This window comes from Carettochelys insculpta, chromosome 6 (genome assembly GCF_033958435.1).
Source record: "Carettochelys insculpta isolate YL-2023 chromosome 6, ASM3395843v1, whole genome shotgun sequence".
In the NCBI taxonomy this organism is placed as follows: domain Eukaryota; kingdom Metazoa; phylum Chordata; order Testudines; family Carettochelyidae; genus Carettochelys; species Carettochelys insculpta.
The window spans coordinates 54384936-54411250 of NC_134142.1; the positions used below are offsets into that span (position 1 = coordinate 54384936).

The 26315-nt window shown below is 40.1% G+C and overlaps 1 protein-coding gene across 3 annotated transcripts in view; it reads right to left on the minus strand.

The window, feature by feature from the left end:
• The window catches only part of AQR (aquarius intron-binding spliceosomal factor), a 107312-nt gene that overhangs the window by 12340 nt on the left and 68657 nt on the right, over positions 1–26315 (minus strand). For all 3 annotated transcript variants that reach the window (XM_074996923.1, XM_074996921.1, XM_074996922.1), the window contains 11 exons: positions 25128–25238; positions 21806–21915; positions 18855–18990; positions 17969–18178; positions 16662–16799; positions 15256–15327; positions 14443–14630; positions 8433–8604; positions 6264–6434; positions 2235–2320; positions 1365–1539 (listed from right to left, as the gene is read on the minus strand). In XM_074996923.1, the coding sequence (XP_074853024.1) occupies positions 1365–1539; positions 2235–2320; positions 6264–6434; positions 8433–8604; positions 14443–14630; positions 15256–15327; positions 16662–16799; positions 17969–18178; positions 18855–18990; positions 21806–21915; positions 25128–25238 (1569 nt within the window). The remainder of the gene's footprint in view (positions 1–1364; positions 1540–2234; positions 2321–6263; positions 6435–8432; positions 8605–14442; positions 14631–15255; positions 15328–16661; positions 16800–17968; positions 18179–18854; positions 18991–21805; positions 21916–25127; positions 25239–26315) is intronic.

Below are 26315 nucleotides of genomic sequence, written 5' to 3' on the forward strand. Positions count from 1 at the left end.
CAATTAAACGTACATGACACAATCACAAAAATAATTAAAGGCAAAAGAGTGATGATTAATCGATTAAACAACATTTCTCAATACATTGTGTCAATTACTCCTCTTATTCATAGGATCATAGAATCCTTGGGCTGGAAGGAACTTTAGGAGGTCATCTAGTCCAGCTCCCACCGAAACCAGGATGGACCCTAACTAACCAAACCATCCCAGCCAGGACTTTGTCAAACCGAGACTTCAAAACCTCTAGAGATGGAGATTCCACCACCTCTCTAGGGCTGGGTCTACACTTACCTTGAATATCAACAGCTGCTATGCAATTTTAGGTATGCCAATTGTGTACCAAAAATTGATTTTACAGACATCAATATTCATCCCTGTCCACACTGCAGAATGCCAACAGGAGCGTTCCTTCTGTCTGCATTCCTTAATCTTTGCAGCTCGCAAGGAGTTCCAAGGTTAACAATGACCCCAGAACGTGTCATTTCACACATGCACAAAATGACACCCTGGAAGACTGAACCCAAGCGTTCAATCTTCCATGGCAAGTGTAGACCCAGTCTAGGTAAAGCTTTCCAGTGCTTCACCACTGTTCTGGTGAAATAGTTTTTCCTAATACCCAACCTACACCTTTCCCTCTGTAACTTCAGACTATTGCTCTTTGTTCTGTCATCCATCACTACTGAAAATAGCCTCTTCTCCATCCTCTTCAGAGGCCCCCTTCATGAAGTTAAGAAGCCACATGTTTTATTTTAGATATTTTGCATTACTCCAAGTACAGTAGACCCCCGAGTATGCAAGGGTTATGCTCCTGAGCACCCTTGCATAATTCAAATTTTGTGCAAGTTAGGGAGGTGGGAGCCAGGAAATTTACCAGCATATCATTGGGGGAAGTCAGGTGGGCAGATAGCCGTGATGGCACAGTTTCTCCCAGCTGGCGGAAGCTGGGGAGAACTTTGTGCTGCCATGGCTGCCCACCTTGGTCCCCCCAGCTGGGGGAAGCCAGGGAGAAGCCGCGGCAGTGCAGCTGTCTGTCTGCCCAGCTTCCCTCAGCTGGGGAAGCCGAGGCCTGGAGTAGGGATCTGTGGAGGGGACTTCGACTTGTGCTTACCTCGTGTTAATACAAGTCGAAATCGCACATATCAGGAGTTTACTGTAGTGGTTTTAGCAGGAATAAAACATACATCATACTCTACTCACTGTACTTATGAATGCAACATGGTAAATTCCTCAGCCATAACCATCCAAAAGACGTTTATCTGTAATGAAGAAGCTTTGCAGTCCTGTCTCCTTTACTATGCACTCAGTGAAGAGAGTGTACTGCTAACAAGCTGTTCTGTTATACAATTTAGAACAGATGTACTTACCTGTCTGAGTGTTGGAAAATACTCTGTGGGAACTATATGCAGTTGAAGTGGCCGAGCTGTGAGTTGGCTGAAAGCTGGAGTTAGCTCAAAGCAGTTCTGGAACAATGATACTCTTGCAAAGATATAAAGACCAAGTCGGGCTCTTGACATAGCAACCACCAGACGTCTGACATCCCTTCAAGAAGCAAAAAAATGCAATAGATATGGACTTTTTACTACCAATAGTGCTTTGCTTGCCACTGAAATGTCTTCATAAAACAATCTCACGCATGCACATAATTAAAGGGCATATACAGCATTAGGAAATCTGTAGCTATCATGGAATAATCCTTCCCAGTTTCTTCATTATTTTACCCAAGTATTTACTGTATAGATATAAACTGAAGTTTAATGAATAGTAATGAGATGTTTCCACAAAACTGTGTCCATCTTTTTCCTCCAAAAGTCTTTTCCCCCCTCTGAAGCTGAGGTGCAGACATTCTAAAATGCGCACAGCAAAAGAGAAATGAAACAAAAGCCAAAAATTGCTGATACACAAATCAAGCTCAGATTATTTTCTCAAGATTATTTCAAGCCTTTAGTTGAACTAGCATTACATCTCCTAATATTTTAATAATGCTGTACCTGCAATGATATGTACAAGTTATAGTATTTAGGGAAGACCCAATAGTGAAAGACAAAATGGGTACCAGACAACCATATATGGAACTGGTTTTGAGCTTCTTTCAATACGTCACATTAAACTTTGTTAACACCATTTACTACACAATTTGTATATGTAATATGGAAACATTACCAGAAACGCTGCTGCAGTAAAAATTAGGTACATTACACATTTTAATTCATTTGTGAAGATATCCTCCTACATACCTAAGGTGACCAACAGCTTTGGTTCGCACTAATGAAAGGATAATATAATCATTTTGTTGACCTTGAAATCTGTCTACAGTCGTCACCTAAAAGGTAAAAAAGAAAGCTACATTAAAATCAATTACCTAGAAGCAAACTGGCTCCCTCCAGCAAAAAGTGTCATGCGACGCTTATGCTGAAGGTTGGCATGATTTGGGAAGAGAGGAAGCGCATGCCTTGTACCTCTCTCTGCTATGGTTCATTTCTAACTAGTGCCTGAAAAAACACCAACTTTTATGGTCTGAGATGATGACAAACACAAAGCTTTTTTTTTCTTGAGACTGTAGTGAACTGAGTACTATGAAAGCATTCAAAACAAAAAGAAAATACAGAAAAGTATTGATGGTATTTGGAGCTCTCTCTGATTGAGAGAGGAGTATTTGCAAACACCCGAAAAATTAGGAGGAGTTGAACACATTTAACACTCATTGATGTCTTCTTAAATGTGGGAATACAGCAAACCCTCAAGACTGCCTCAGGTTAACGCAACTGCCGTGAGTCAGGCTGTCATCTGACAGGAGCAGGTAAACTGACTCTTGGCTGTACCCCAACAGCAGCGGTTTCCTGGTCCCTGGAGTGGTAGGGAGCTGGGAACCAAGCAGCAGCTTGGTTAGCTTCCTGGCTCCAAGGAGAGGAGGGGAGCTGGGAGCCAGGCTGTCCCTGCTTCCCAGCTCCCCGCTACTGGGCCTCCTCCATTGGCTGGAGCCAGGAAACTGACCAAGGCTGCTGCCCTGGTCAGTTTCCCAGCTGTGCAAGGAGAGGGGAGCCAGGAGCCAGTTTTCCACATGTGATGGTCAGTTTCCCGGGTCCCGCAGGCAGTGGGGAGATGGGAACCAGGTTGCCCCCTGGTTCCTGGCTCCCTGCCACTGAAAGCCAGGAAACCGATCCCCCCGCAGGGCTCCTGCAAACCTGGTTCCTGTCTCCCCCCAATTTGCACAGAAATTCAAGTTATGTGGGGATTGCAGAAACACAACCCCTGCGTAAAAGACAGTTAACTGTTCTGTAACTGGTGTTCTTTGAGGTGTGTTGCTCATGTCCATTCCAATTTGGGTATCCACTGGGCGCATGCCCAGTTGCCGGAAGCTTTTTTGCCCTGAACCCCTGCCTCTCCCTGTTGTTCACAGCATCCACGACAAGGGAGTTGGGGGAGGATGGGTGAACAGATGTTCATTTCTCTGGGCTGGGACAAAATATTGGCACTCATTTTTCCTAGCCATGGGCAAGGCTGAGGCCAGAGTCTGCCACACTGTCTTTGCTGTGTTTGCAATTGTCTTTATAATGGGCAGTGCCACCCTGGACGGTCCAGATGTTGAGAGGATGTTTGTAATAGGGTCTATTTCATCCCTGACCTCTTCCGCCTGCATCCCCAGACTCCAGGCCACTCTCCTCAACAACTGCTGGTATGCTCCTCCATCCTCCAGGACTGGGGATGCAGAGGATCCAGCCACCGCCTCATATGGGGAGGACAAGGATGAGGGCATCATGCCCTCCAAGCCCACCACTGCGGGGGGTTCCGGCACTTCCATTTGAGTCCCTGGCACCGTGGTTTGCGGTGCCGTGCTTGGTGCTGGGGGTGAAGGGACCCCAGTGGTCTCTGGTACGGTGCCATGAAGACAGGGCCACTCTTCACCTGGGTCGACACTGGTTCTGTCCATGCCGGCGCTCACTGAACCACAGTCCCCAGTGCCTGCAGGGCTGGTGCCCACGCTTGGGTCGTCGCTGACTGCACCAGTACCTGGGTCGGTGCCGACAACTCCGCCTGCTCTCTCGGTGGGGCTCCCAAAGCAGCAGTCGGCACCGATCTCAGCACCTGAGGAGTGCTGGGTGCCCTGGACGGGAGTCCTGCATCCCACCCCTGTGCCTCATGGATTGCCCACGGAGTCCAGAAGGGCCCTCGTGGGGCACCTTGGGGATCTTTGCCACTCCCCTCTCCGAGGGGCGTTGGGAGTGGTGTCGATGCCCGCTGCATTGAGATGACCTCGTACTCCCGCTCTGAGGGGAGCTGGAGTAAAACAAGTCCGATTCTGACGCGGACCTGACGTTGATGACCACAGCACCGAGGGAGGCGACCGCTTGCGGGGGTCTCACCAGCTTCAGGAACCATGCCGGGGTCCCTACAGCCTGTTCAGTCACGTGAAACCGGGGCAATGAAGGCTCCCGGTGTGGCGTCTGCAGCGGCATTGTAATTTTCAGGAGGCCTTATGCAGCGCTAAAGGCCTCCAGTGTTGAGGGCAGTCTGGGAGAGCGCAGGCTCCTGCCTCATGTTGGAGTTGATGCCCGTACTTCACGACCCCGGTCACGGTTTGATCCGGTGGACTGCCCCAAAGCTTGCCTTTGCTTCCTTCTCTCTTGGGATTGATCCCGGTCCCATCTTCTCTTCTTATCAGGCACCAGGGACTGGCTCTTATGGCGACGGGAGGCGCTAGGTGCTGAGTCCTGCTCTCGGCACCAGGAACTTTCTGACGGCACTGATGGTGCCGGAGCACTCTGCGCTGACAATGCGGCACTCTGAGTTCCCACAGGGGAAATGTTGGGGCACAAGGCTGATTCCTTTGGTAGAACCTTCAGCCACTGAGCTTTATCTTTTAAAGTCCTGGGCTTGAAGGCCTTGCAAATAGAGCAGCGCTCCCGGAGGTGTGCCTCACCAAGGCAACTCAGGCACGCCCTATGTGCGTCACTTTTGGGCATTCGTTTGCCACATTTTGAACAGTTTTTAAACCCTGGGGAGCCAGGCATCCCCTGGCACCAAGGGAGGTTAAAGACCCACCTCAGCTCACTAGGTGCTAAGAAGACCAATTTACCTGTGAAAGATAACTATCTAAACTATTTACAACTAATTAAAACAATAAAGGCTACCAGTGAACGCTCAATGAGGGGGCTCCAGCAACCAACAGCGCGGCCCGAAGGAACTGAGCAGTGGGCGGTGTGGGTAGTGCATATATGGTCGGCCATATGGGCACCACTCCAGGGGGCGCCGCACCGACCCCAGGGCTACCAGCAAGGGCAAAAAAGCTTCCAGCAACTGGGCACGCACCCAAATTGGAATGCACATGAGCAATCACTTGACGAAGAACTCAAGGGTTTACTGCACTACTTCTAAGCAGGGAACCCATAAAATTAGACTCATGAGATTTCAGGTATCCTTGATAATCACTGTGCCAGCAAAACCAAACCTATATATTCAAGGCTGAATGTATGTTCTTTTATATTTAGCCTGTTAACCACTTTTCCTCATACAGTTTGACATCTGCCTTAAAGTTCACAGACACTCAGTTACTCCCACTAAATAAGTGACCATCTAATGGATCAATACTACATGTGCAGCAACAATCATTAAAAACTGGATCTGTGACACTCACCCCTCTATCTTTCTTCTTAAGACTAAGTTAAGTCACCATTCCCTTTTGGCAGCAAAATAATGTTTTATTTTTCATACCATATTACTTCTCTAAATTGTATATATGTGTTCTATTCAACCACCAAATATTGGGGTAATGTTACTAGCAGATTTTGCAATGGCATCATTTTAATATACCAAAAATCTCATCAATGTTATAGCCTAAAACGCTGCAACAGACTCTTAGAATTATGTTAGTATTTCTTTTAATTAGGGTTTTTAAGCAGACATTTCACCCTATGGGCATATATACTCTGGAAAGCTCTTTTGTTAGTAATTATGGTCCTTCTGTTGTGTTGAACTGCCAAACAACTAATCTATCCTTCTTATATAGCTTGGGAGTACCATCTTCCATCTATTTATATAGCCTATCTACAAGCCCAAATAAACAAAACTGAAAAGATCTATGTGCTGTTGAATAACATCTTCTGAACAGTGGTCTAGCCACAGTATCCCAGTGAACACCACATCTGGAGTCAAAGAATGAACTCATTGTGCAGGTATTGGTAAGATCATATAGTTGGGTTGTTTTATAGTTTATAATTCTAAACAGTTGAGAATAATGATAAATATTTGGTTGTTCTGAATATTACCTTGTTTGGTCGGCCGATAATTGGGTTATGCCCACAACGCTGATTAATGACATCCCGGATCAGGTGCTTTTGTCCATTATAGGTTGTCAGAATACTTATCTTATCAGCAGGGTAACCAAGCAGGCACATATACATGAAGAGTGCTACAACATATTCTGCTTCACCAAGATTCTGCATTTTAAAAGGGAAACAAAATGTTATTCAGCTCATTTGTGCCTCTGATTGTGGGAATGAGTTGACCCTACTGAGGCATCCTGGTTCTCAGAAGACCCAGGTCTGAAATAAATCAAAGCACGGGAAAACAAGCCAAGTATAGGAAAAAGATGGAGGAACCACCGATTGCCTTAGGTTTTATTCATCTAATTTAGCTTCCTCATGAATAAAGGGATTGCTGAAAATCCTAAAGTTACCATATTCTTGTCAAATGATGTTTCTGTGGATACATCTGCTGATGCCCTGAGCACTTAAAATACATGAACATGAATAAAAATTCTTCTGTTACTATTGGTGTGATGTGAATAGATCAATCAAGAAAATGTTGACATGAAAAGCTCAATGCTCATAAGATGTGTGTAAACAGGCTTAATCAGACCCACTAACCAATAACTTCTTGGGAAATGCTCAAATACGCTTAAGTTCATTTCAATATGACATTAAAATTGAAGTTATCAGAAAGAAGTCCCTGAACCAAGGACTGTGTCTTGCTTTGTGTCTGTTCAGTGGAGTCTTGATTAGCATCTTTGAGTACTACAATATACTAGCAATAGTTTTTCATCTCCTCCTCAGAGGAGACAGCGTGACATTACAACACTTACAGTGCCTCCAAACCACAAAATCATAATCTATGGATACCTCTATTTACCTATCACAGTTTTGAATACATTTTCAGGCTGAGATTTTTTCCAATATGCTTGGTAGTAATTTAATAGAAGCCACTAGTAAAATTCTCACTGATTTCACTTGTGGCATAAATAGCCTAATGCTAAACATGTTTGAAAATCTTACCTTTTTTAGTATTACTGCTACCACTAGCTACACAAAAACTGATGTTCTTATGAATAAAGATAATGAAGGGAGGATGATGTTATAGCAGTGATATAGTCACAATACCCAACCATTTTTTTTAACAAAAAAAAAAAAAAAAAGACCTCAACCGTAATCTACAAACATGCCTTATATCCCTTAGAAAAATTACAAGATACAAAAATAAAACCTTCAGAAACATAACTATGAAAATCCTTAATTGTGTAAATTATATCCCAGACTTTCACAATAAAAACTATAACACAGGATCATATTTTTGTACCTCTGTACCAGTTTTTAAAAGAAAGCTTTATTTAAGAAAGGAACAGAACTGAATGTGTAGGGCATTAAATTTTTAGTGGGATGGAGGCTGCACTTGGAATTAAAGGGGTCAGATGAAGACTGTGCTTTATATAGCATGACTGCTAAGCATTTGACATAACTGTGACCTTCCTAGATTTTTTTTAAAATGTTTGCTTTGATCGTGGTTATACTTGAGCAGCCTGAACTATTACACGATGTAGTGTTATACAATATTGTGTTGAAATACACAAACCCATGGACAATATACACGATTTGATCCTTGTGTGAAGGCTGGTTTGCGAAACCTTTTTTTAGAACACTAATATAGATCAATAAAAACAGTGACTCGCCTAGTCTTGACATGGATCTCAAAGCAAATCCTCCATCTTCTAAGGCTAGAGAAACTCTGCTAGGTATTTTACTGCTGAAACAGATCAACAGGATTGTAATTGTCACTGGTCCAAAACGCTACTGATTTGTAACAAAATATGCAGTCGGAGGAAAAAATGTGAAATTCACTTCCACTTTGGGGACATGGAAAGAGCCAAGGAAAATCAATGTTCAGTGTGAAAGGTTAAACACCACATAATAATAATAATAATAATAATAATAATAGTAATAATAATAATAATAATAATAATAATGTGATCTCCATCATTTAATAATAATTATCACGAAAAGGAGAATGCTATCATACATGCAAAAATATAACAAACATGTTAATGGTCTGAAGGTTTACCTAGCTTCATTTTAAAAATAATCAATATTCTACCTTCATTTCTTTCCAGATTTGATAAGGCAGAATGCTGCATTTCTAATATAGTACTGTATCCCTTTTCTTACCTGGTAGAAATAAGGATTGGGTTCAGACTCTCCCACACCATGGAAATCTTCTACATTTATAAGCTGGAAATCAAACATCAATCCAGCGTTTGCAGTTCTGAATTCTGGCATAAGTTGTACATGAGGCAGGTTACCCAGATTCTTATAACGCCAATTGTAGAGATTACACAAACTTTCAGAAAAAACAAAACCAAAAAAAACATTAAGAGGAGTTTGAACTCCTTCCTGACACATTGGGCGGGGGGGGGAGGGGGGTCTTAAAAGGTGACATGCAAACAAGATAGATACAATCCCGTTCCTAAGGCTCACTTCTGTGCCTTACTATTTAAAGGTTGCCTTCAAAAATTTTTTGCTTCTTTTTCCACAGTAGGAAACTTGGGTTCTCACTTCCTCACTTCTCTAAATTTAATGGGAGGAATCTGGCAAGGCATTTGGAGGTTTTGAATAGTGATATCGCACGTGGCTGTAATCTGAACTGCAATTCTCCCTTCTCTCGGATGAGGGGTAGGAGATCCTGAACACAACTTGCCAACGTCCTCTGGTAAAGAGTGACAGGAGGACCTGACGTTCCCATTTTATAAATGGAGAACAGAGTCAGACATGCTAATAGCAAGCTTTTCAAAAATGTTTTAACATCCTACTTTCAGAAGTGACAGACGTTTAGGAGCTTAAGTCCCAGTTAAAGCCAATAAATCTTGTGCTGCTAAATGTAAGTTACTTATAAAAAACACAAACACTTTTGAAAATTCTTCCTTAAGTAACCTCCAAGAGGTTGCACAGGAAGACTGTGGGGGAACAGGTAATTAGGCCCTTGTCTCTTGAATGCCAGGCTAGTGCCCAAACCTTTATTTCATCCTTTCTTTTAGAAGTCATCTCTTCCAAATGGAAAAGAAAGACTCACTCTCTAACTGCACAGAGTAGAGATAAGTTCATCAGGGGGTGAAGAGTGTGCTCAATCTACCTTTATACAGAACCACATGGAAACATTATTAGCAGATTAACTGTAATTTAATTGTGACATCTGGGGGCCTTGAAGAGACCAGACTCAAAAACATACCTCAGATGGGGAAGACTGAGGAGAAGCTAGTCTCAGAAGTAAGGTAACATATGCTGTTTTGGATTCTGAATGCTCTCCCTCTCTCCCCACCCATCTGAGACAGTTGGGACAAAACTGCAACAAGGAATAGGAAGGAAGAAATGGGACAGAAGAAGAATGTTCCTCCTCCTCCTGCTCTAAAAGTTATGTATTTTGGAACACTGTTTCGAGAAACTTCCGCCAAGTTTGTTTCTGCAAAGACATGCAGGTCAAGCCTGTGGGGCTTTTACAAGAGTGTTGATAGATAACCAGGTGGCAGCTTTATAGACTTCCTTTGTGGTGACCAGTGTCCTTTCTGGCCAGGACATTACCATGAATGTGCTGAACTGGCTCTGATCCCCTCTGGGATCAGTTTATCTGTAGCTGAATACACTGCTGATAGCACTCGATCCACCTAGCCAAGACACAGATATGAAAACGAAAAAACAAAAAAGATTTCTATCTGGATGGGCTCCAATAACACACATTTTAACTATTTCAAGGTTATTCCTTCTGGATATTGAGGCTTTGAATAAAATAAATGACTAGTAAAACAGGGCACTAGAATGAGACTCTGGGTCTATTCTTGGCTTTGCCTAGGGCCTACCGAGTGATCTTGGGCAAATGACTTTACCTCTATCAGTTTCTCTACCCATAAAACACAGATAAGTCTGACCTCCTCTTAGGTACAAGCAGTTTTGAGATTCTTAAGTAAAACGCTACAGAAGAGCTAGCTATTATTTTTATTAATAAAGGCAGAATTATTTCCTCTCAGGTACCAATCTTATAGAAATAAATGACTCCTGTGGAAAATATAAGACTAGTGTTTTCTGAAAGCAGAGATTTGAGAAACTCCTCAAGTTTTACCATTTACAAAATGGAAACCATGAAGAGTTAGATGCCACAGATGTTTGAATGCCTAGATCATGAAATGAGAGTATGAGATCAGAGATCCCAGATTTGAAAAATTACCCTGATTGTTGGCTCGGGTAGTCAAACTGCCTTAGGGAACTTGTTACCATTAGGAATAGGAGATTTGGATATACCTGTATTTATGATTCTATTTATTACTGAGACATGTAGTGAACTGGTGGAACGTCTTAGGCCACCCTGTGAGATTGTGGTTCTCAACCATTCTACATGTGCAGCACCCTAACATTTTTGAATGGTAGTGCAGAGGTCTGTGGACGTGTTGAAAACCACTGCTGTAAGGAAATCTGGGCTTCAAAGAGTTGATATATTTCTATTTTGATCAATTAAAGATTTTTGTTGACTTTCATGGGACAAAAGGTTAAAAAGTATGCAGAAAACAAGTATTTGGAGTATTTTATTTAGGATTTATTGGTCAATTAACCAAGCTATCAGGTTTAGTTAATTTTAACTGAGAAGTGTCAGACAGTAGAGAAAATTCAGCCTACAAGAAAGTTTGAGCAGAGTAATAATCATGTATAAAACCAGAACACATAGCAGCTGCAGATAAAGATGGATGAGAGATTGTGACCCGAGATGCCTAGGACAGCCCACACTGAAAATGCAAAGGCCAGGGCAGGCTGCAAAAAGGAGTGTAGATTGTTCCCAAACTGGTGATTCTTAGTAGCATTGGTGAGTTTGTTGGCTTGGATGGGTCTCTCAGTCCTTTGTTCAGAGTTTCAGTTTGTAGAGAAGTTACTCCAGACGTGGGAAATAGAACTCACGACAAAAATGAAACAGATGACGCAACCTTCTTATATCCTTTGTCTCGTGGCTTGTATATTCTCTGCCCCAAACACAAGCTCATAGCATATGCACAAGGAAAGGCTCTTGGAGTTCCCTGTCCACAAGCATGTCCCTACATGTCCTGCTGACTCTCATACATATCCGCTGGCTTTTCTCAATGTATTAACTGTACTCAATATTGCCCTGGATGTGCCATCAAACAGACTAGGTAGTGCTAATGATGATATGTCTGGAGTCGTCAACCAGAAATTCTGCATAGGTTTGAGGTGCAGATAGGTAATATATATTTATAATTTATAATATAAATATGACACATACATATAAACAAGATTATCATAGTGATCAAATTATAACATTCCAATGTTATCTCACCAGTCATATCTTGTGAAATTCATTGCAGTTTTGTAATACTGGTACCTATAATATTTGAAACCATCACCCATATTCCATATAGCGTCACACCTCCCCATGCAATACGTGATCCTGTCAAACCTTTTCTAGCCCAGGAAAACTGGTCTTCATTTTTTCTCTCTCTCAACTCTTAGGAGGATTGAATAGTCATACAACCAGGTTTCTGAAGACACAGGACATCTTGCTATTACAGGTATGGGTTATTGATAAAAGCAGACCAGTTCTCTGATCCCAGCTTCCCGCTGGCATTCTTGGGCCAGGACTTAAGCTCTGGAATAAGTAGAGTCTCTTCTCTAGTACCTTTGTGGTTATTAAAAACAAAAACAATGTCTGTTCTAATATGAGGACCCTTCTTGGAATTTGCTGGAGTGGAAAGCAAACACTGGTTTGTCTGTGTCCTCAATCCCAGCTAACCAAACTTCTCCCCAACCAGGACTCCTATCAAGAATTTTGAGGCACAGAAGAGATTTACTTTCAACAGTTATCTACTATTTAAAGGAAAAGTCAGAGGCTAACTGCGAAAGCCCATCTCATGAAGTCCGTGGATCAATTCATCAACTACTGTGTTAGTATCTCTAGGGTTAACTTGAATTCATCATTATTCCAGAGATCAAGGCTTTTTAAGTTATTACACGCATACATTATGGTGCTAGAGCTTGTCAGTCGGGTTTTAGGAATGTTAATGCTTCAAAGCTCTTTTACGTATGCTTTCTATTGTTACTGTCTGCAAGGTCTATTGTGAAGATAACCCTCATAGCAAAAATTATTGTCCTTTGCTATTGATACCATGATTACATCAACTTTTGGTCAGGTACAGAGGGAGTGAATTGGGTTCATGAGCCTCACCATAATCCTTGGTCTTTTTTTTTTTTTTTTAAATTGAGTCCCTAAAGATAAAAAAGACGGAACCATTTCTGTAGCGGTGACTCCTTAAGACTCTTAGGCCATTTGGACAGGGGGATTCACAGAACCCAACAAATTGACCTAAATTTGAGCTCTTTCCCTTTGCACAATGACGATCTTCAAATAAATTCCATATCCATGACTCCCAATTTTGTCACTTGACAGATAGATGGAGCGTGTTCTGACTATGGGCTTGCACCCTTTGGTAGACCATGCCTTGATGGGGAAGGAAAGATGGAACAAAGGATTTGAAGGAGTTTGGTGGGTGGAGCTACTTAGAGAACAAAATGCCAGGGAAATATTAATTTCTACCATCCTCCTCCTCAAGGAAGTATGTAGCTTAGTCAGTCTACAAAAGAGAAGAGTGGGGGCGGGATTTGATAGCAGACTTCGACTACCTGAAGGGGGGGGTTCCAAAGAGGATGGAGAGAGCTGTTCTCAGTAGTGACACATGACAGAACAAAGAGCAATGGTTTCAAGTTGCAGTGGGAGAGATCTAGGTTGGATATTAGAAAAACTATTTCACTAGGAGAGTAGTGAATCTCTAGGATGGGTAAGCTGGAGAAGTGGTAGAATCTCCTTCATGAGAGATCTTTAAGTCCCTGTTTGACAAAGGGCTGGGATGATATAGTTGGGACTGATCCTGCTTTCAGCAGGATGTTAGACTTGATGATCTGCTATGAGTCTATGTTGGAGTGGGAGTGAGGAGGGGAAGGGATTTGGATGATGATTTTAAAGTTTATCAATAAGCTCTGTCCAAAGCTGAATTGTTTCTCACGTTTACAGAAAGTGAAGTCTAACCAAACATCTCTGATAAAGGGGAATGGTCCATATGTATCTAGAGAGACAAAAATATCAGAGATTTTAAGGGAGATATGGTAGGGTAAGTGACAGACTTGCTCAGAAGTTGTTTGCCTCAGAATGAAGCAATTCTTCAATCCTCTCATGCAAATTCTCTGGGGAAGATGCAGACCAGCAAATGGAAAAATTTAACTTTATCTATCATTTAGAGTTAGAGTAAAATGGAAACCTCTCTGAAAAATATTTGTAGTCAATAGGCTCAGAAAAAATATTCCGCGAAGCTTTTAATTTTTCAATAAAGTTTTATAATGGAAAAATTTTAAGAGCTTTCCTTTATGATGTTCCCTTTACGCTTTTTAAAAGAGCACTAAGTCCACTCATTTTAAAAACTCATTTCCTATTTTAAAATAGTAGGATTTTATAGTCAAGCATTAGAACCAAACTCTCACATCCCAGAAGTCAAAAGCATCCTCACTAGTAGTCTTTTTCTTACAAAAATTTCAACAAAATGTAGACCCTTTATATATAGTTCTTTGCCAGACTGGGAGGAAATTTAAAACTGCATGCACACTAGCTCCAGAATCATGGTGGAAGTAATAGCCATCTTGCAGTCAGAACTGGTCCTAACTTTGAAGAAAGGCACAGGGCCAGATACTCAACAAGCACAAAATGGCACAACTCCAATGGAGCTTTGCCAATTTGCACCAGCTTCAGATCTGGCCCAAGATGCCTTTCCTCATGAATAGCCCTACAAGAAAATGTACTGGTATCCAAAAGGAGCAAGAAATTGGAAAATAAGTCAGTGGAGTGAGGGTCTACAGTCCTGTTTATGAATAAAGAACAAGATATATTTCCAGTAAAACTCAAGTGACTTTAGTGGAATTACACTACCTATTTTATTTTTTAGAGCGCAGAAACTGTAATGTCCAGATGCTAAAAGGATCTAGAATTTCATTACAATGTTCTTAAAATCTAGACAATGAACCAATTCCTAAGAAGAACACTTTCTCCTTCACTAGCTTAATATTTAAGGAAGTAAGTTGTTTAAAATAATATATTTTAAATTTGGTAACCATAAATAAGAGCTCCTCTCCTTTTCCTTACCTTGCTCTTGCTCTTCCTTGGGCATCCAAGTCAACAGTTGGCACCCCCACCCGAACAAAGCGTGTAAAAAGAGACTGTTCCATGTTGGAGTACTTTTGAAAAGCCATGTTCTTAATGACTGGTGGCAATTGATGATGGTCACCAATCATAATCCATCGTTTCAGTCGGCTGAATCCATCTTGGGGGTTCTATTAACACAATTAAATTGCAGAATTAACCTGGGTTATCGTATGATCAGGCATTACCTCATGTGTGCAAAGAGAGTCTGAAAAAAATCAGGTAAGTTAATTTCTTAAATGGTTGATAATGGGGGTTGGGCAGGAGGTTGTATCTTAGGAATCCCTTGTTCAAATAACTCTAAATTTGGACCAATATGTCTCCCCTGGACCCCAAGAGATATGGCAAATTTAAGAAAAATCCGATTACCCATGTCTATTTTGGAGCACTCAGAACCCTCTTTAGAGCCCTGGGATCAGCCACACTGGCTGCTACAGCAGTCATGGAATCTGCGACCTCCATGAGTAGGGCTCTGTCTGTCATACTGAAGAGAGTTTGCGAACTGAGGGCTTGATCCTGAAAATGCCAATCCTGCAAACTACTACTACTTCTTCAATAGATAGTGCACGGACTCTGTAACTTTCAGTATAAGGCTCTCTTTTGAGTACGAAACAGACAAACCCATGATGCCAAAATCATTTACATGTTACAAGCCAATACTAGTCTCATGAGTGCATACCACACTTCAGTAATTAGAAAAAACATATTGTTCAAGATTTGTGTGAAGAGTAATTTATTTTACAATGAAATTCTCACCTGCAAGAGGAGAGGTATGAAAGTTTCTATCTCCAGAATCTGAGCAGACTCTTCCATTAAGATGTTATCATACTGAGAGAGATGAGGGGAGGAATTAAAAAATTCTGGTTGACAAAACCATAAAACAACAGAAACAGGAGCACATTTGCAATGGAGAGAAGCTACTTCAGAATCATAGGTATGGACAGTTGAAATTAATTTTATATAGATGAGCTCCAAAGCAACAGTTAAATTTCTTTTGTGTCTGAGAAGTACCCATAAACAAACCTCCATTAGACCCTAAATAAAGTCTACCTGTATTTTTCCGCAACTAAAATGTCTCACTATCAGCATCAGCTGATAATGCTGCTCAGTACTCAGTCAACAAGGCTCCAGCATAAAACAAATGCTATGTCTACCTCTTCTTCCTTTTCAGATGGAACTATGGCTTTTACCAGCGACAAAATGAATTGAAGAGCAATTTTGTTCTATTTAGTTTGTGAGTTATTTTGCTTTAGGTTCCTATCTTATTTTCTCCTTTTCTTTTTTGTTCTAGGAATAAGTCCTAAGTTCCTTCTTCCATTTATACTTTTGAAGGTTCATGGGGGGGAGGTAAGAGGGGAGGAACGGCATGGTGGCCACAAGACTTGCTGCTGAAGATAGGTTCACCTGGGAGACAAGCAACTGCATTTCTTCTATTTATCCTGCTCCATTACCCACATAATAGCCACATCTGGTTTGCATGCGGAGAGGACAAACCTGCCCAGCCCCATCGGCAAACAGTTCTACCTGTTCTGGAAGGAGAAAACACCAAAATCAAGCTAACATTTTAAGTTAACCAGCTTTGACCTATACTTTATTCACCCTCTAACTGAAATAGCTCTCTCAGAATAAAAACTGTGTGCTGACCAACCCTAAGTGAAAAATGCAGTAGATATTTACATATGAGAATGGAAAAAGCAAGTGTTGCTGCATGATCCTCTTCTTCAAATTGTTGATTATTTAGCAAAGCAACATGTTTGAAGAGTGCTTAGTTCAGCTGACCATCTGCTTTTTTACTGACATGCAATCACAGCACAACAATTTATCAGAGTCTACTACTGCAGAAATTTACAATTTCTTCAAACAGAATGATATACATGCATGGAATCAATAAACAGAGGACAACAAATCATGAGTATACGCATACGAGCAAACTGTTTGATACATACAAGCAACGTTCAAATTAACATCTGTACACTTTTCAATATTCAAAATACCTTATAGGATCTCAATTTGTATATGTGTCCATTATGTTATTAAAAAAGGAAAATTAGGTAATTTAACACATTAAAATTGCAGTGAATCAATATAATGATTTACAGTATAGAAAATTAAATGCAAGAAATTATTTTAAATTAGCACAGTGTCATGATGGGAATCATTACCTTAAAGCCTAATTCAACCAGGTCATGTCGTTTCAAGGCTGCATGAGTACAAGTCATTGCAATGATCTTTGCTTCTTTCACCAAGAGGTATTTAGATCTATCCAGGCCACTGCGGAGGAGTTCAAATGCTCTGAATTCCTACAAAAAGGAGGAAAAAAAAGCACTCTTAAGAATGAGCATACAAATTTTGCTTGCAACAGAACTATGCATGCAAAATTATCTGACTTTACTCCTTCTGTTCTCAACTCAAAAAAAAAGTAGAAGGTATTACTCAACAACAATTTCACATTTGATTAATTTCCTATCTAACAAAACACGGCTGCGAACAAAATTTCAAAACAGGACCTGTAAAGCTGTATGTAGAAAACTGAAACACCTATTTGTGTTCGCAAATTGAAATTTAACACGCACATACACAATTCCCTGATAGTTTGAAGACACATTCATTTTTAGAAATAAGATGTTTTCAATTTTTTTTTTGGACTTTTTTATTGTTTCACAGGATCAAATTTAGAGATTAGAAAATTAGGCCCATATGGTTTTAAAATCACCAAACACACTGACAGGAAGGGCTGAAAATCACCAATTTAGAGTACTGCACCCCTTTCACAAGTCTGATTTGGCCGGCATAACCCCAAATCTCACCTCATTTAAAAACTGTTTTACAAAATCAGACATAAGAATATAAGTGTCACATAAAATTATTACAGGTTGAGCCTCTCTAGTCTGGCACTTGACTGGTGCTGAATGAGAGAACTGGCCAAACAAGAGGTCAATACTGTCTAGCAGCATTACCAACACTTCCACTATTTACTGGGATCTTAGAAGACATTTATGAAAAATAACAGCTAAATAGCACAGAATACTGACAGCCAGGATTGGTGGCTGTAAATTTTATGGGACCATGGGAAACTTGGCCAAACCCACAAGAAGTGGATATCCCAACTGACTAAAATCATGCCAGACTACAGATGGTGCTGGATGAGAGAGTACCAGATTCGAGAGGTTCAAAATGTACTACAAAATTGCCTGCTTACTCATTTTTACCACACAATTATAAAATAATCTGAGTAAGTACTGTACATACATTACAGTGTGTACTGCCTTTGCTAGCGATTTTTATGAAGCCTGTTGTAAAACTAGGCATATACCTAGATAAGCTGGTCTTCCCTCTGGAAGACTTCTGGGGTAGGCAAACGGTTGAGAACTACTGGTCCATATTTCCTTTTATTCTATCTAGTTTTTAAAAAAGGGCCTTCCAATACATAACACAAAAGTCCAGTAAACTGAAATTTTACAGATCTTACCTCAAGTTGAGTGAATATTTTCTTTATATGTCTAAAACACCCTTCAGCAATTTCCATGTCCTCTTCATAAGATTTGCCTTTAAAAATTGGTTGAGGGGCATTTGCAAAGTACTGGTGAAAAGGGAAGAAACTATAGACATCTGCAACATCAGGAAGCTTGCCACATTTAGCTTTCACTTTGCTAATATATTCCTCCCAACGAGACATTACCTGCAGCAAACAAAGGTATCATGATGGTGTATATATTTTTCTATTCAAAAGCCTTTTTTTCAAACCTGAGGCTACCTATTTTTATTTAGTACAAATTTGCATAAAGATGACAGGTACATTTGCTTTCCACGTAATTTCATTAAAAAAATTTACAAACATATTCCAACAAGAGGAAGTGAATTTCTTTAGTAAGAATAAGCTTCTTCTGAAACAGATAAGTGACTATTTTGTTGCTGTATTCTTCTACAAAAATCAAATGTAAAGTTAATCTCCAATTATTGCATGTATCCCTTTGTTTTTCCTCATTCAGTTACCTAACAAAAAAGTGGAAGTAAATTACTGCTCTAAGATCCACTATCAATAGGAAAAAGAAACTTGCTGAGATTTTCATATCTTCAGGGGAAAATCTAAATCAAAAGCTTTGCCAATAGTTATGTAAAAAAAGAAGCACAAATGCTGGCCTTTCAATTTATGAGTCATCCAGCACAGATTTAAAACAATAGCAACACAAACTAGTAACAGTATAATTATAGCATCAGTTGCTGTTTGCATTTTGAGCTGCCAAACAAAGCCATTTTTTAAGACTGTTCTGAGAAATTCACTCCAATATTCACATTGTGCTCGTAACCTAGGGAGGTCCAAATCTGCTATTAGGAAAAAATATTTGCTCTCTTACTTGGTACAAGAAGAAGTGGCCCGCTGTTTCACAAGTATAAGAAACATCTCCTGGAACCCCCAGGCTCTCTTGTAATCGTCCAACTTCACGCAGAAGCTCTAATCTTCGAGCCAGGACATAATTAACCCTTCCATACCTGCACAACAGATGCAAATGTGATACAAATGTGTTCTGCATTTCTCTCTGAGCTGAGATGAGTTCTGTTGAATGCCAACATCTGGATGTCACAAAAATAACTACATGGAAGAAGCACTAGCCTTTACTAGTTACCAATAAAAAAAGACCAAAAACCTGCTGATGGCTCACTGTTACTGTGTATCTAGATAATATTCTATGCCTCCCATCACCACAAAGCCTCAACTCTTAATGAAGTTATCCTCATATATTCCTGTGAGGAAGGGAAGTGTTAATCAACTTTTTTATATTTTACAGCTGAAGCAGAGGGAGTCAGTGACCTGCCCACAGTCACTGGGAAGTCTGTGGCAAAACTAGAAATGTAAACAGTAATTCCCAAGTCTCACTCACACAAACCATACTTCCTTATGTAAATGGTGAAGCTCTCCGTGGTTATTTTATAACGCATTCTTAAGAGGTACCTCTGTGTCCATCCTCTACTGAATGCATCCCAGACAGATGATTGGGCCCACTGGCAGAGATGAGGAGTGTAACTTCTGCCTCTGCTCCAAGTATTCATTTTACACAGTTCAAATCCAGAACTGTTTCCTTTGCACACTCAGTTTTCCCAAAACAAAAAGCAGTCAAGTAGCACTTTAAAGACTTTAAAGTGATACTTGACTGCTTTTTGTTTTGATAGTGTATAGACTAGCACGGCTTCCTCTCTGTTACTATTCAGTTTTCCCAGTTTGTTTAAATCCCTTCTACAACAGTAGGAGAGAAAAAAATTCAACAAAAAACAAGAAAATGTGACTAAACCCGTAACAAATGGCTTATGAAATCAAGGGAGAGAGTAACAGTCACTGTTTTAACTCTTTCCCCTCCCACAGTTATATGGACAACACCCCTTAAAGGTCAAATGAAAACTGTTATTGTGCTTAGTGAGTTTTCCAGCCATGTGCTTTTAAAAGATATTTTCTGAATGTGAGAGAGGTTAATTTAAAAAAACAAAACAAAAACAAACCCCAAAGCCTCCGACTGAAACATCTGAAGATGCAAGTTTTTCTCATAATTAAAAAAGATCGAATCTCCCAGGACTCGTGATTATTTCTATTTTCTTATAAAAATGGGATAACCAAAGTAGGAAGTTTGAATTCAGAAAGTTACAGAACTGGAAAAAAACCCAGTCTTTTACAACTGAAGCAACCAAAGTACTTTTCCAGCAGCCACAATCAAATACTCTATGTTAAAATACAAAATTTACCCTGGAGTTACAAGTGGCTGGAACCAGATTTTTCACTAAAGGAAAGTGTTCTTATTCATCACAGTCCACGTCATGTGCCCAGTTTTGTTTAGTATGTAAATATGAACACATGCAAGGCTAAAACCATGTTTCATATGTTAAAGACAACTGCACCAGTATGAAGAATAAACCAGCAACAATACAAATACCAGAAATTAATCAAAGAAAAATACCAAGACCCCCAGCTCCTATCCCTCTCGCCTGACCAAAACAACGTTACTCTGCACACTACTTTTTTCCCAAAAAAGCCTAGGCACAGAGCTGTATCTTTGCAGCAAGGCTCAGAGGTCAGCAGTCAGATTATTTTGGAGAGGAAATAGTAAGGTACTCTACAAATTAATATTGTTTGAAGTGTTACTGTAGCCATGTTGGTCTCTGGATATGAACAACAGAAAGTTGGTGAAGCAACTCAAGATGTTGCTAAAGTAATCTAGTACTTGTTCAGTTCATTTATTTTCCAATACACCCCTCTGATTCTACATTTACTAACATGTGCAATCCCAGTGAAAGCAGTGGGACTACTCCTACATGTAAAATTAGCTATGCTCATATTTTTAAGAGCAGGTTCCCACATTTATACAAAAACTGGAAAGCAAACTTTAGGAAGTATGTACAACTTAATTACCAGCGTATTATTTCCCATTGCTGTACAAACCCTTTAATTTAAATGGATGTTAAAAATTCTTTAAATAATACAAAGCAATAACAATGAACTACTGTAAACAATTCTGTAAAATAATTACAAGCACAGGAGAACTGAGTCTTGAAATTTCAGCCATTCCATAATATGCAATATTCAGCAGACTGCAAGTTAAAATAAGATGAATAGATGCACAGAGATTTGAAATTGCAAAGGATGCATTATTTTAGCCTTCAATTTGCATTTCATTAAAAATGCTTTAAAATGTGTACATTCTTAGAATATATTTACAAATTCAATCATCTAGATGAAGATAGGTGAATATATAACTGCCTCAATATGTATAAAAGTTGAAAAGTACATTTTTAATTGAATAGGCTACAAAACAGAAAAAAAATTAATTTCAGTTGTACTGAAAATAAAAGTCCTATACTCAAGAGCTGTAGAGGTATCTCTACACTGCAATCAAAAGAAAACATAACTGACCCGTACCAGCTAGCCTCAGCTTGAGGCATGGGTCTGTTTAACTGCAATGCAGATATCTAGGCTATGGCTGCAGCCTGTGCTCTGGGATTACTTCTCCCTCAGAGGGTCCTAGAACTCAGGGTCTAGACTGACCTGACGATACTGCAATTAAGTGAACTCATAGCCTGAACCATGCAAGCCCAGTTAGTTAACATGGGCCAGCCACAAGTGTTCAATGCAGCGCAGACATACCTAAAGTTACAATTACAGTAGCAAAGCGTTAGGACATAATTTTATGGGAAAGAAAGCATGAGTCTAAGCAAACTGCCCGTTTATTAGCAATGAACGTAGGAGGAGTTTAAGCATACATTTGTCCGGTTTATATAAATTAGGTTATCATTGGCAACTTCCTCTTGCCCATCAGCTCACCTGCTGAAATCTTTCTCTGTTTCCAATTCCTCCTCTCCATGACCAAGACGCAGGAGGTGGCGCTCATCAATGTCTAACGCCATGATTTTCTCAAACAGCTGGTTCAAGGCCTAAAGATTGACAAGAACAGGGAAAAAGATTGTTTTCAGAGGGTTTTGCAGGGAAAACTAAAGATTTACTGATGAGCATTATAGTAAAGGATGCCTATTTTGGCATGAACTAGAAACAAAGCAAAAATGAAGGTAACACCTAAAGTAGAGCTCTTACTCCTGGAGCAGAAAAAAATGAAGTCCATTTATACTATATGCTTTCTATTCTATAGATACATACTAATTTTAAAAAACCCAGCATTCACCTATACTTCAAGTTTGCTTTATAAATTGGCTGTCAGTTTACAAAAGAGTTCAAGTACTACACCTAATTATTTGTTATGAAAGCAACAAGTCAACATGAGGCACAAATCAAATTTTGTCTGTTTAACATTTATTCACAAAGGGTTGTATCAGACAGACAATCTTGTCAGGACTAAGTTACAACTGCAGAATTCTGCCTTCCTAAAATCTCCCTGTAGTTTCAACTGGATAGGATATACTTAACTATTTGTCTTAAACAGTGATAGAGTAGTACTCCTTATAGGCTTTCACCTCAGGACTGTTTCAGACTCGCACAAAAACCACTGTACCAGCACAGCCTGCATACCACTATCCCAGACTGCAGACAATCAACAGAAGGGTAGGAACAGCTGTAGGTCAATTATAATGTTGCTTGTATTTGTTTTGATGGAGATGCAGAAGTGGACAGTCTTTTGTTGTGCGCAGTTACAATGCCAGTAAAAGAGTGAGGTGGGCATGACAATGCATCCCGTATTCTTCACAGTCTTTAAAGTGCTACTTGACTGCTTTTTGTTTTGATATTATTAGGATATGATTAGGACAATTGCAATGTATTTTATACAAGATCAGTCCGGTAACAGGTCACTGAAAAGGTTCTGATTTGCTGAATCAGATTAACCTATTTGTATCCCCATACATGGGTAACATCAACTAGTCAAGATGCTTTCAGGCTACATAGCTAGGTAGAGAAGGGCCATTAGGGGGAAATAAGGTTAAGAGAAGCTTATGTCTCAGCTGGAGAGTCTTTCAGAAAATACTACAGCCTCTGAATAATGGTTGCTATGACTGTACAAAGATGTGACGTAAACACGTACCGCCAGACTTTTACTTGGGATATCACGTGTTTTTCCACAAACGGGTCTTGGAACAAAACTTTGAAATAAATGGCTCCTGCCATATGCACAAGCTATAGAAGGCAGGGAGTGACATCATCTGGAGTTTTTCAATACCCACATAAGATTCCTGGAAACACCCAAGTTAAATACTGAACTGGGGGAAGTGCTGGACCCATGCTAAAGGGATTTTTATCCTGTGAATGAAACACCTGAGGATTCCAAGTCATAAAGCAAGTGCAGTTTGCTTCTTAAGACTCTTTAGCCTGCTTGTATCTGGTATTCAGTACATTAAGCATAATTTGCATTTTGTTTGTTAGGTAACCTGCTTTAATCTGTTTGCTAACACTTCTAATCACTTAAAATCTATCTTTTGTAGTAAATAAACTTATTTTTGTTTTATCTAAACCAGTGAGTTGGTGCGAAGTTCATGGGAATCTTAGCTTGGCCAAAAAGTTTGTAGAGTATTACCTTCCACTTTGAGGGAGGGGTGAGTTTTGACTTACGCTGTATGTGTGGTAGATGCTATGGAGGATGAAGGGCTGGGCAGCTTTCACAGCAGTACAGTGGGAGAGAGTTCCCAGGCTGCTGGCTTGGGGACTCAGGTGGCACCACATGGGGGAGACGTTACAGTTACGTGTTATGCTCTAAAGGCTATGTCTACACTATAGCCTTCTGTCCACGCAAGTTCCTGACGGGAGATATCTTCTGACAAACTTCTGTCAACAGATTGCAGCCAGACTGCCAAGTGGCTCGAGAGAGAGTAATCTGCTCTGTCTACAGAAAACGGGCAGACTGCCAGCTGCTCTCTCAACAAAATGGCCAACTGGAAGCACAGCAGACAGGGCTGCCCAGTGTCCCAGCAGCTCTGTCTGTTGACAGAGGGTCCCCTGGAATGTCCACACCAGCTTTCTGTCGACAGAGTTGGAGGGAACCGGATAAGACTGTCAAAAAAGTGCTGTGTACTGTCAACATAATGCCTTGGTAATCTGAATGCTCCCCTGGTTTTGTCAACAAAACCCGCTAGTGTAGACTTAGCCCCAGAACGCCTGAAATTCCACAGATGCTACTCTTACTTGACTTAATGATTGATCTGAGTAAGAGACAAGAAGAATCAGTAGTTCTATACCACCTGAAGTGAGAAGACACTGCTAAGTAGGGCTTAAGAATACTTGCTGACTCTAAGAAAATAGTAAGAAATGCAAGGGTGTACAGTGTAGTCTATGGCCAATGACCAATATATAGATGCACACATGGTGAATTGATTAAAGGTTCATCTCTGTACTGTGTTTCAGCAGAAATGTTCTCCTGATCATGTTGGAAGATGAAGAGATGACAGAGACAATTTGATTTCTTGACTAAATAATCACAGGGAAGGCAATTAGGTCTCTCTGGCTTGTGATGAGCTGGTGGCTGTAGGGAGGTGTTGTGTCTGGACTGTGTGAGAATGACAAGACACAAGGTATTATATGCCTGGATTCTATCAAAAAAAGTTGCATGTGTGTAACTAAACAGATCTGGTCACACAGTGTAACCTTAATGCAGACACATTCAAATGAATTTCTCATTGCAAAATTAATCTCAACTAACTTAAATAAGAATTCAACTGATTTAAGTATGTCCATATTTGGGTTTACAATGCTGTAAGCTAGATGAACTTTATATTAATTTAATAACACTAGTGCAATTTGCCTGATATCTGCAAACCCGTTTTATCTGACTTGTCAAAAGTGGAAAGACTGAAACAGTGGGTCAGAAGTGTGAGGCTGAGATATTATTCTGTAGTCCCCCATAAGGTTTCTGGAGTGATAAAGGGTATTTCACATACAGCAGAAGCAGAACAGTCCCACTTGTTTAAAAGGAGAACAAAAGGTAACTTTTTGGATTCCCACCACAATCACCTAATGTTCTACACAGAAAATACATCTGATTAAATTGAAATGCTTCTGTTAATGTCCTCATAACTCTCTAACCTACGTGTATCAAGTTTAAAACTCCACATATCTGTTGAAGTCAACATCAATGCAAATAACTATTACTGAAGCCTCATAAAAAAATAGAGCAATACAAAGTGTCACACAGAAGTTGTTCACTTACCTGGTTGGAATGTGTAACTATCAGGGTTCTCTGTTCTGGGAAGTTATGGTAGAGATTGGATATTATCTGCACAGCCACATCAGTTTTACCTGTACCAGGTGGTCCCACTACCTACAAAGTGATAAAAAAAGAACAAGTACAGTTGTGCAGTTATCTGCAACATACAACTACTCAACTGGAAGAAATATAAGACGTTATAAATTGGGCAGAACAGGTTTCTCAAGCACCATCTTTATTCCGACAAAGCACTGACTTAGGAGAATGACGACCAAAATCCTATTCCAAACTCCTCCATTCATTGTCAACTGTGGGCGCACTCTTATTTGTTTCTGTGGAGTCCGCACAGAAATACAAGATAGAGTGGAAGATTCAGCCCTGTACCAACGCAGAGTCCCATGCTTGGGATACACCTGACCATACAGACAAACTGCACACCATGGAATTAGAGCCATTTAAAACCTGTATAGGTGTGACCACTGCTTAATTTGTGCCAGGGCTTCCCAGGCTGAGCCTTGGTCTTTCTAGGCATGGCAGTTCATTGTTCTGCTAACATTAGGCTTGCTGCATCAGTTATAAATGTAAAAAAGTTGCTTGAGCTCTGGCACATCTTTAATCACAAAGCAGGCAGTGGCTGCAACTGAAACACTCTCTAACACTTAAGATAGTCACAAGAGGCTGGGGAACCTTGTGAGACACAGGGCAACCACAGAAAGGCAAGAGCAAGCAGAGACAAATACCCTGGATAAGAAAGGAGTCATGGAACAGATTCATAGCTTTAGTACTAGCTTGATGAGACTGTGACCTTTTAGTTTTCAATAGGTCCCTACAAAATATAGGACTGACCCTGGTGATATTATCAATATACCTCGGATTAATATTTTTATAACAAACTGCACAGAAGTTTACATTATACAGTACAACTGCATGTCAGTTATAATTCTTCATATTAACAGATTGGTTTTTGAAGTGTTTATATTTCATTCCACACTATTATAAATACAGTATTTCAATTGTTTAGTTATATGATTTAGTTACTACCAATGTAGCTCCATTAATCTTAATAGCTCCCCTTTTTGAAACTTAGGTCTTAAAAAGGAAAAAAAACAGTAAAGCCACTTGTCTATTGAGGTTCTTATATTCAATGATTTTAGTTTACCTTACATACCCAAACGCAATACATCTGCCAAA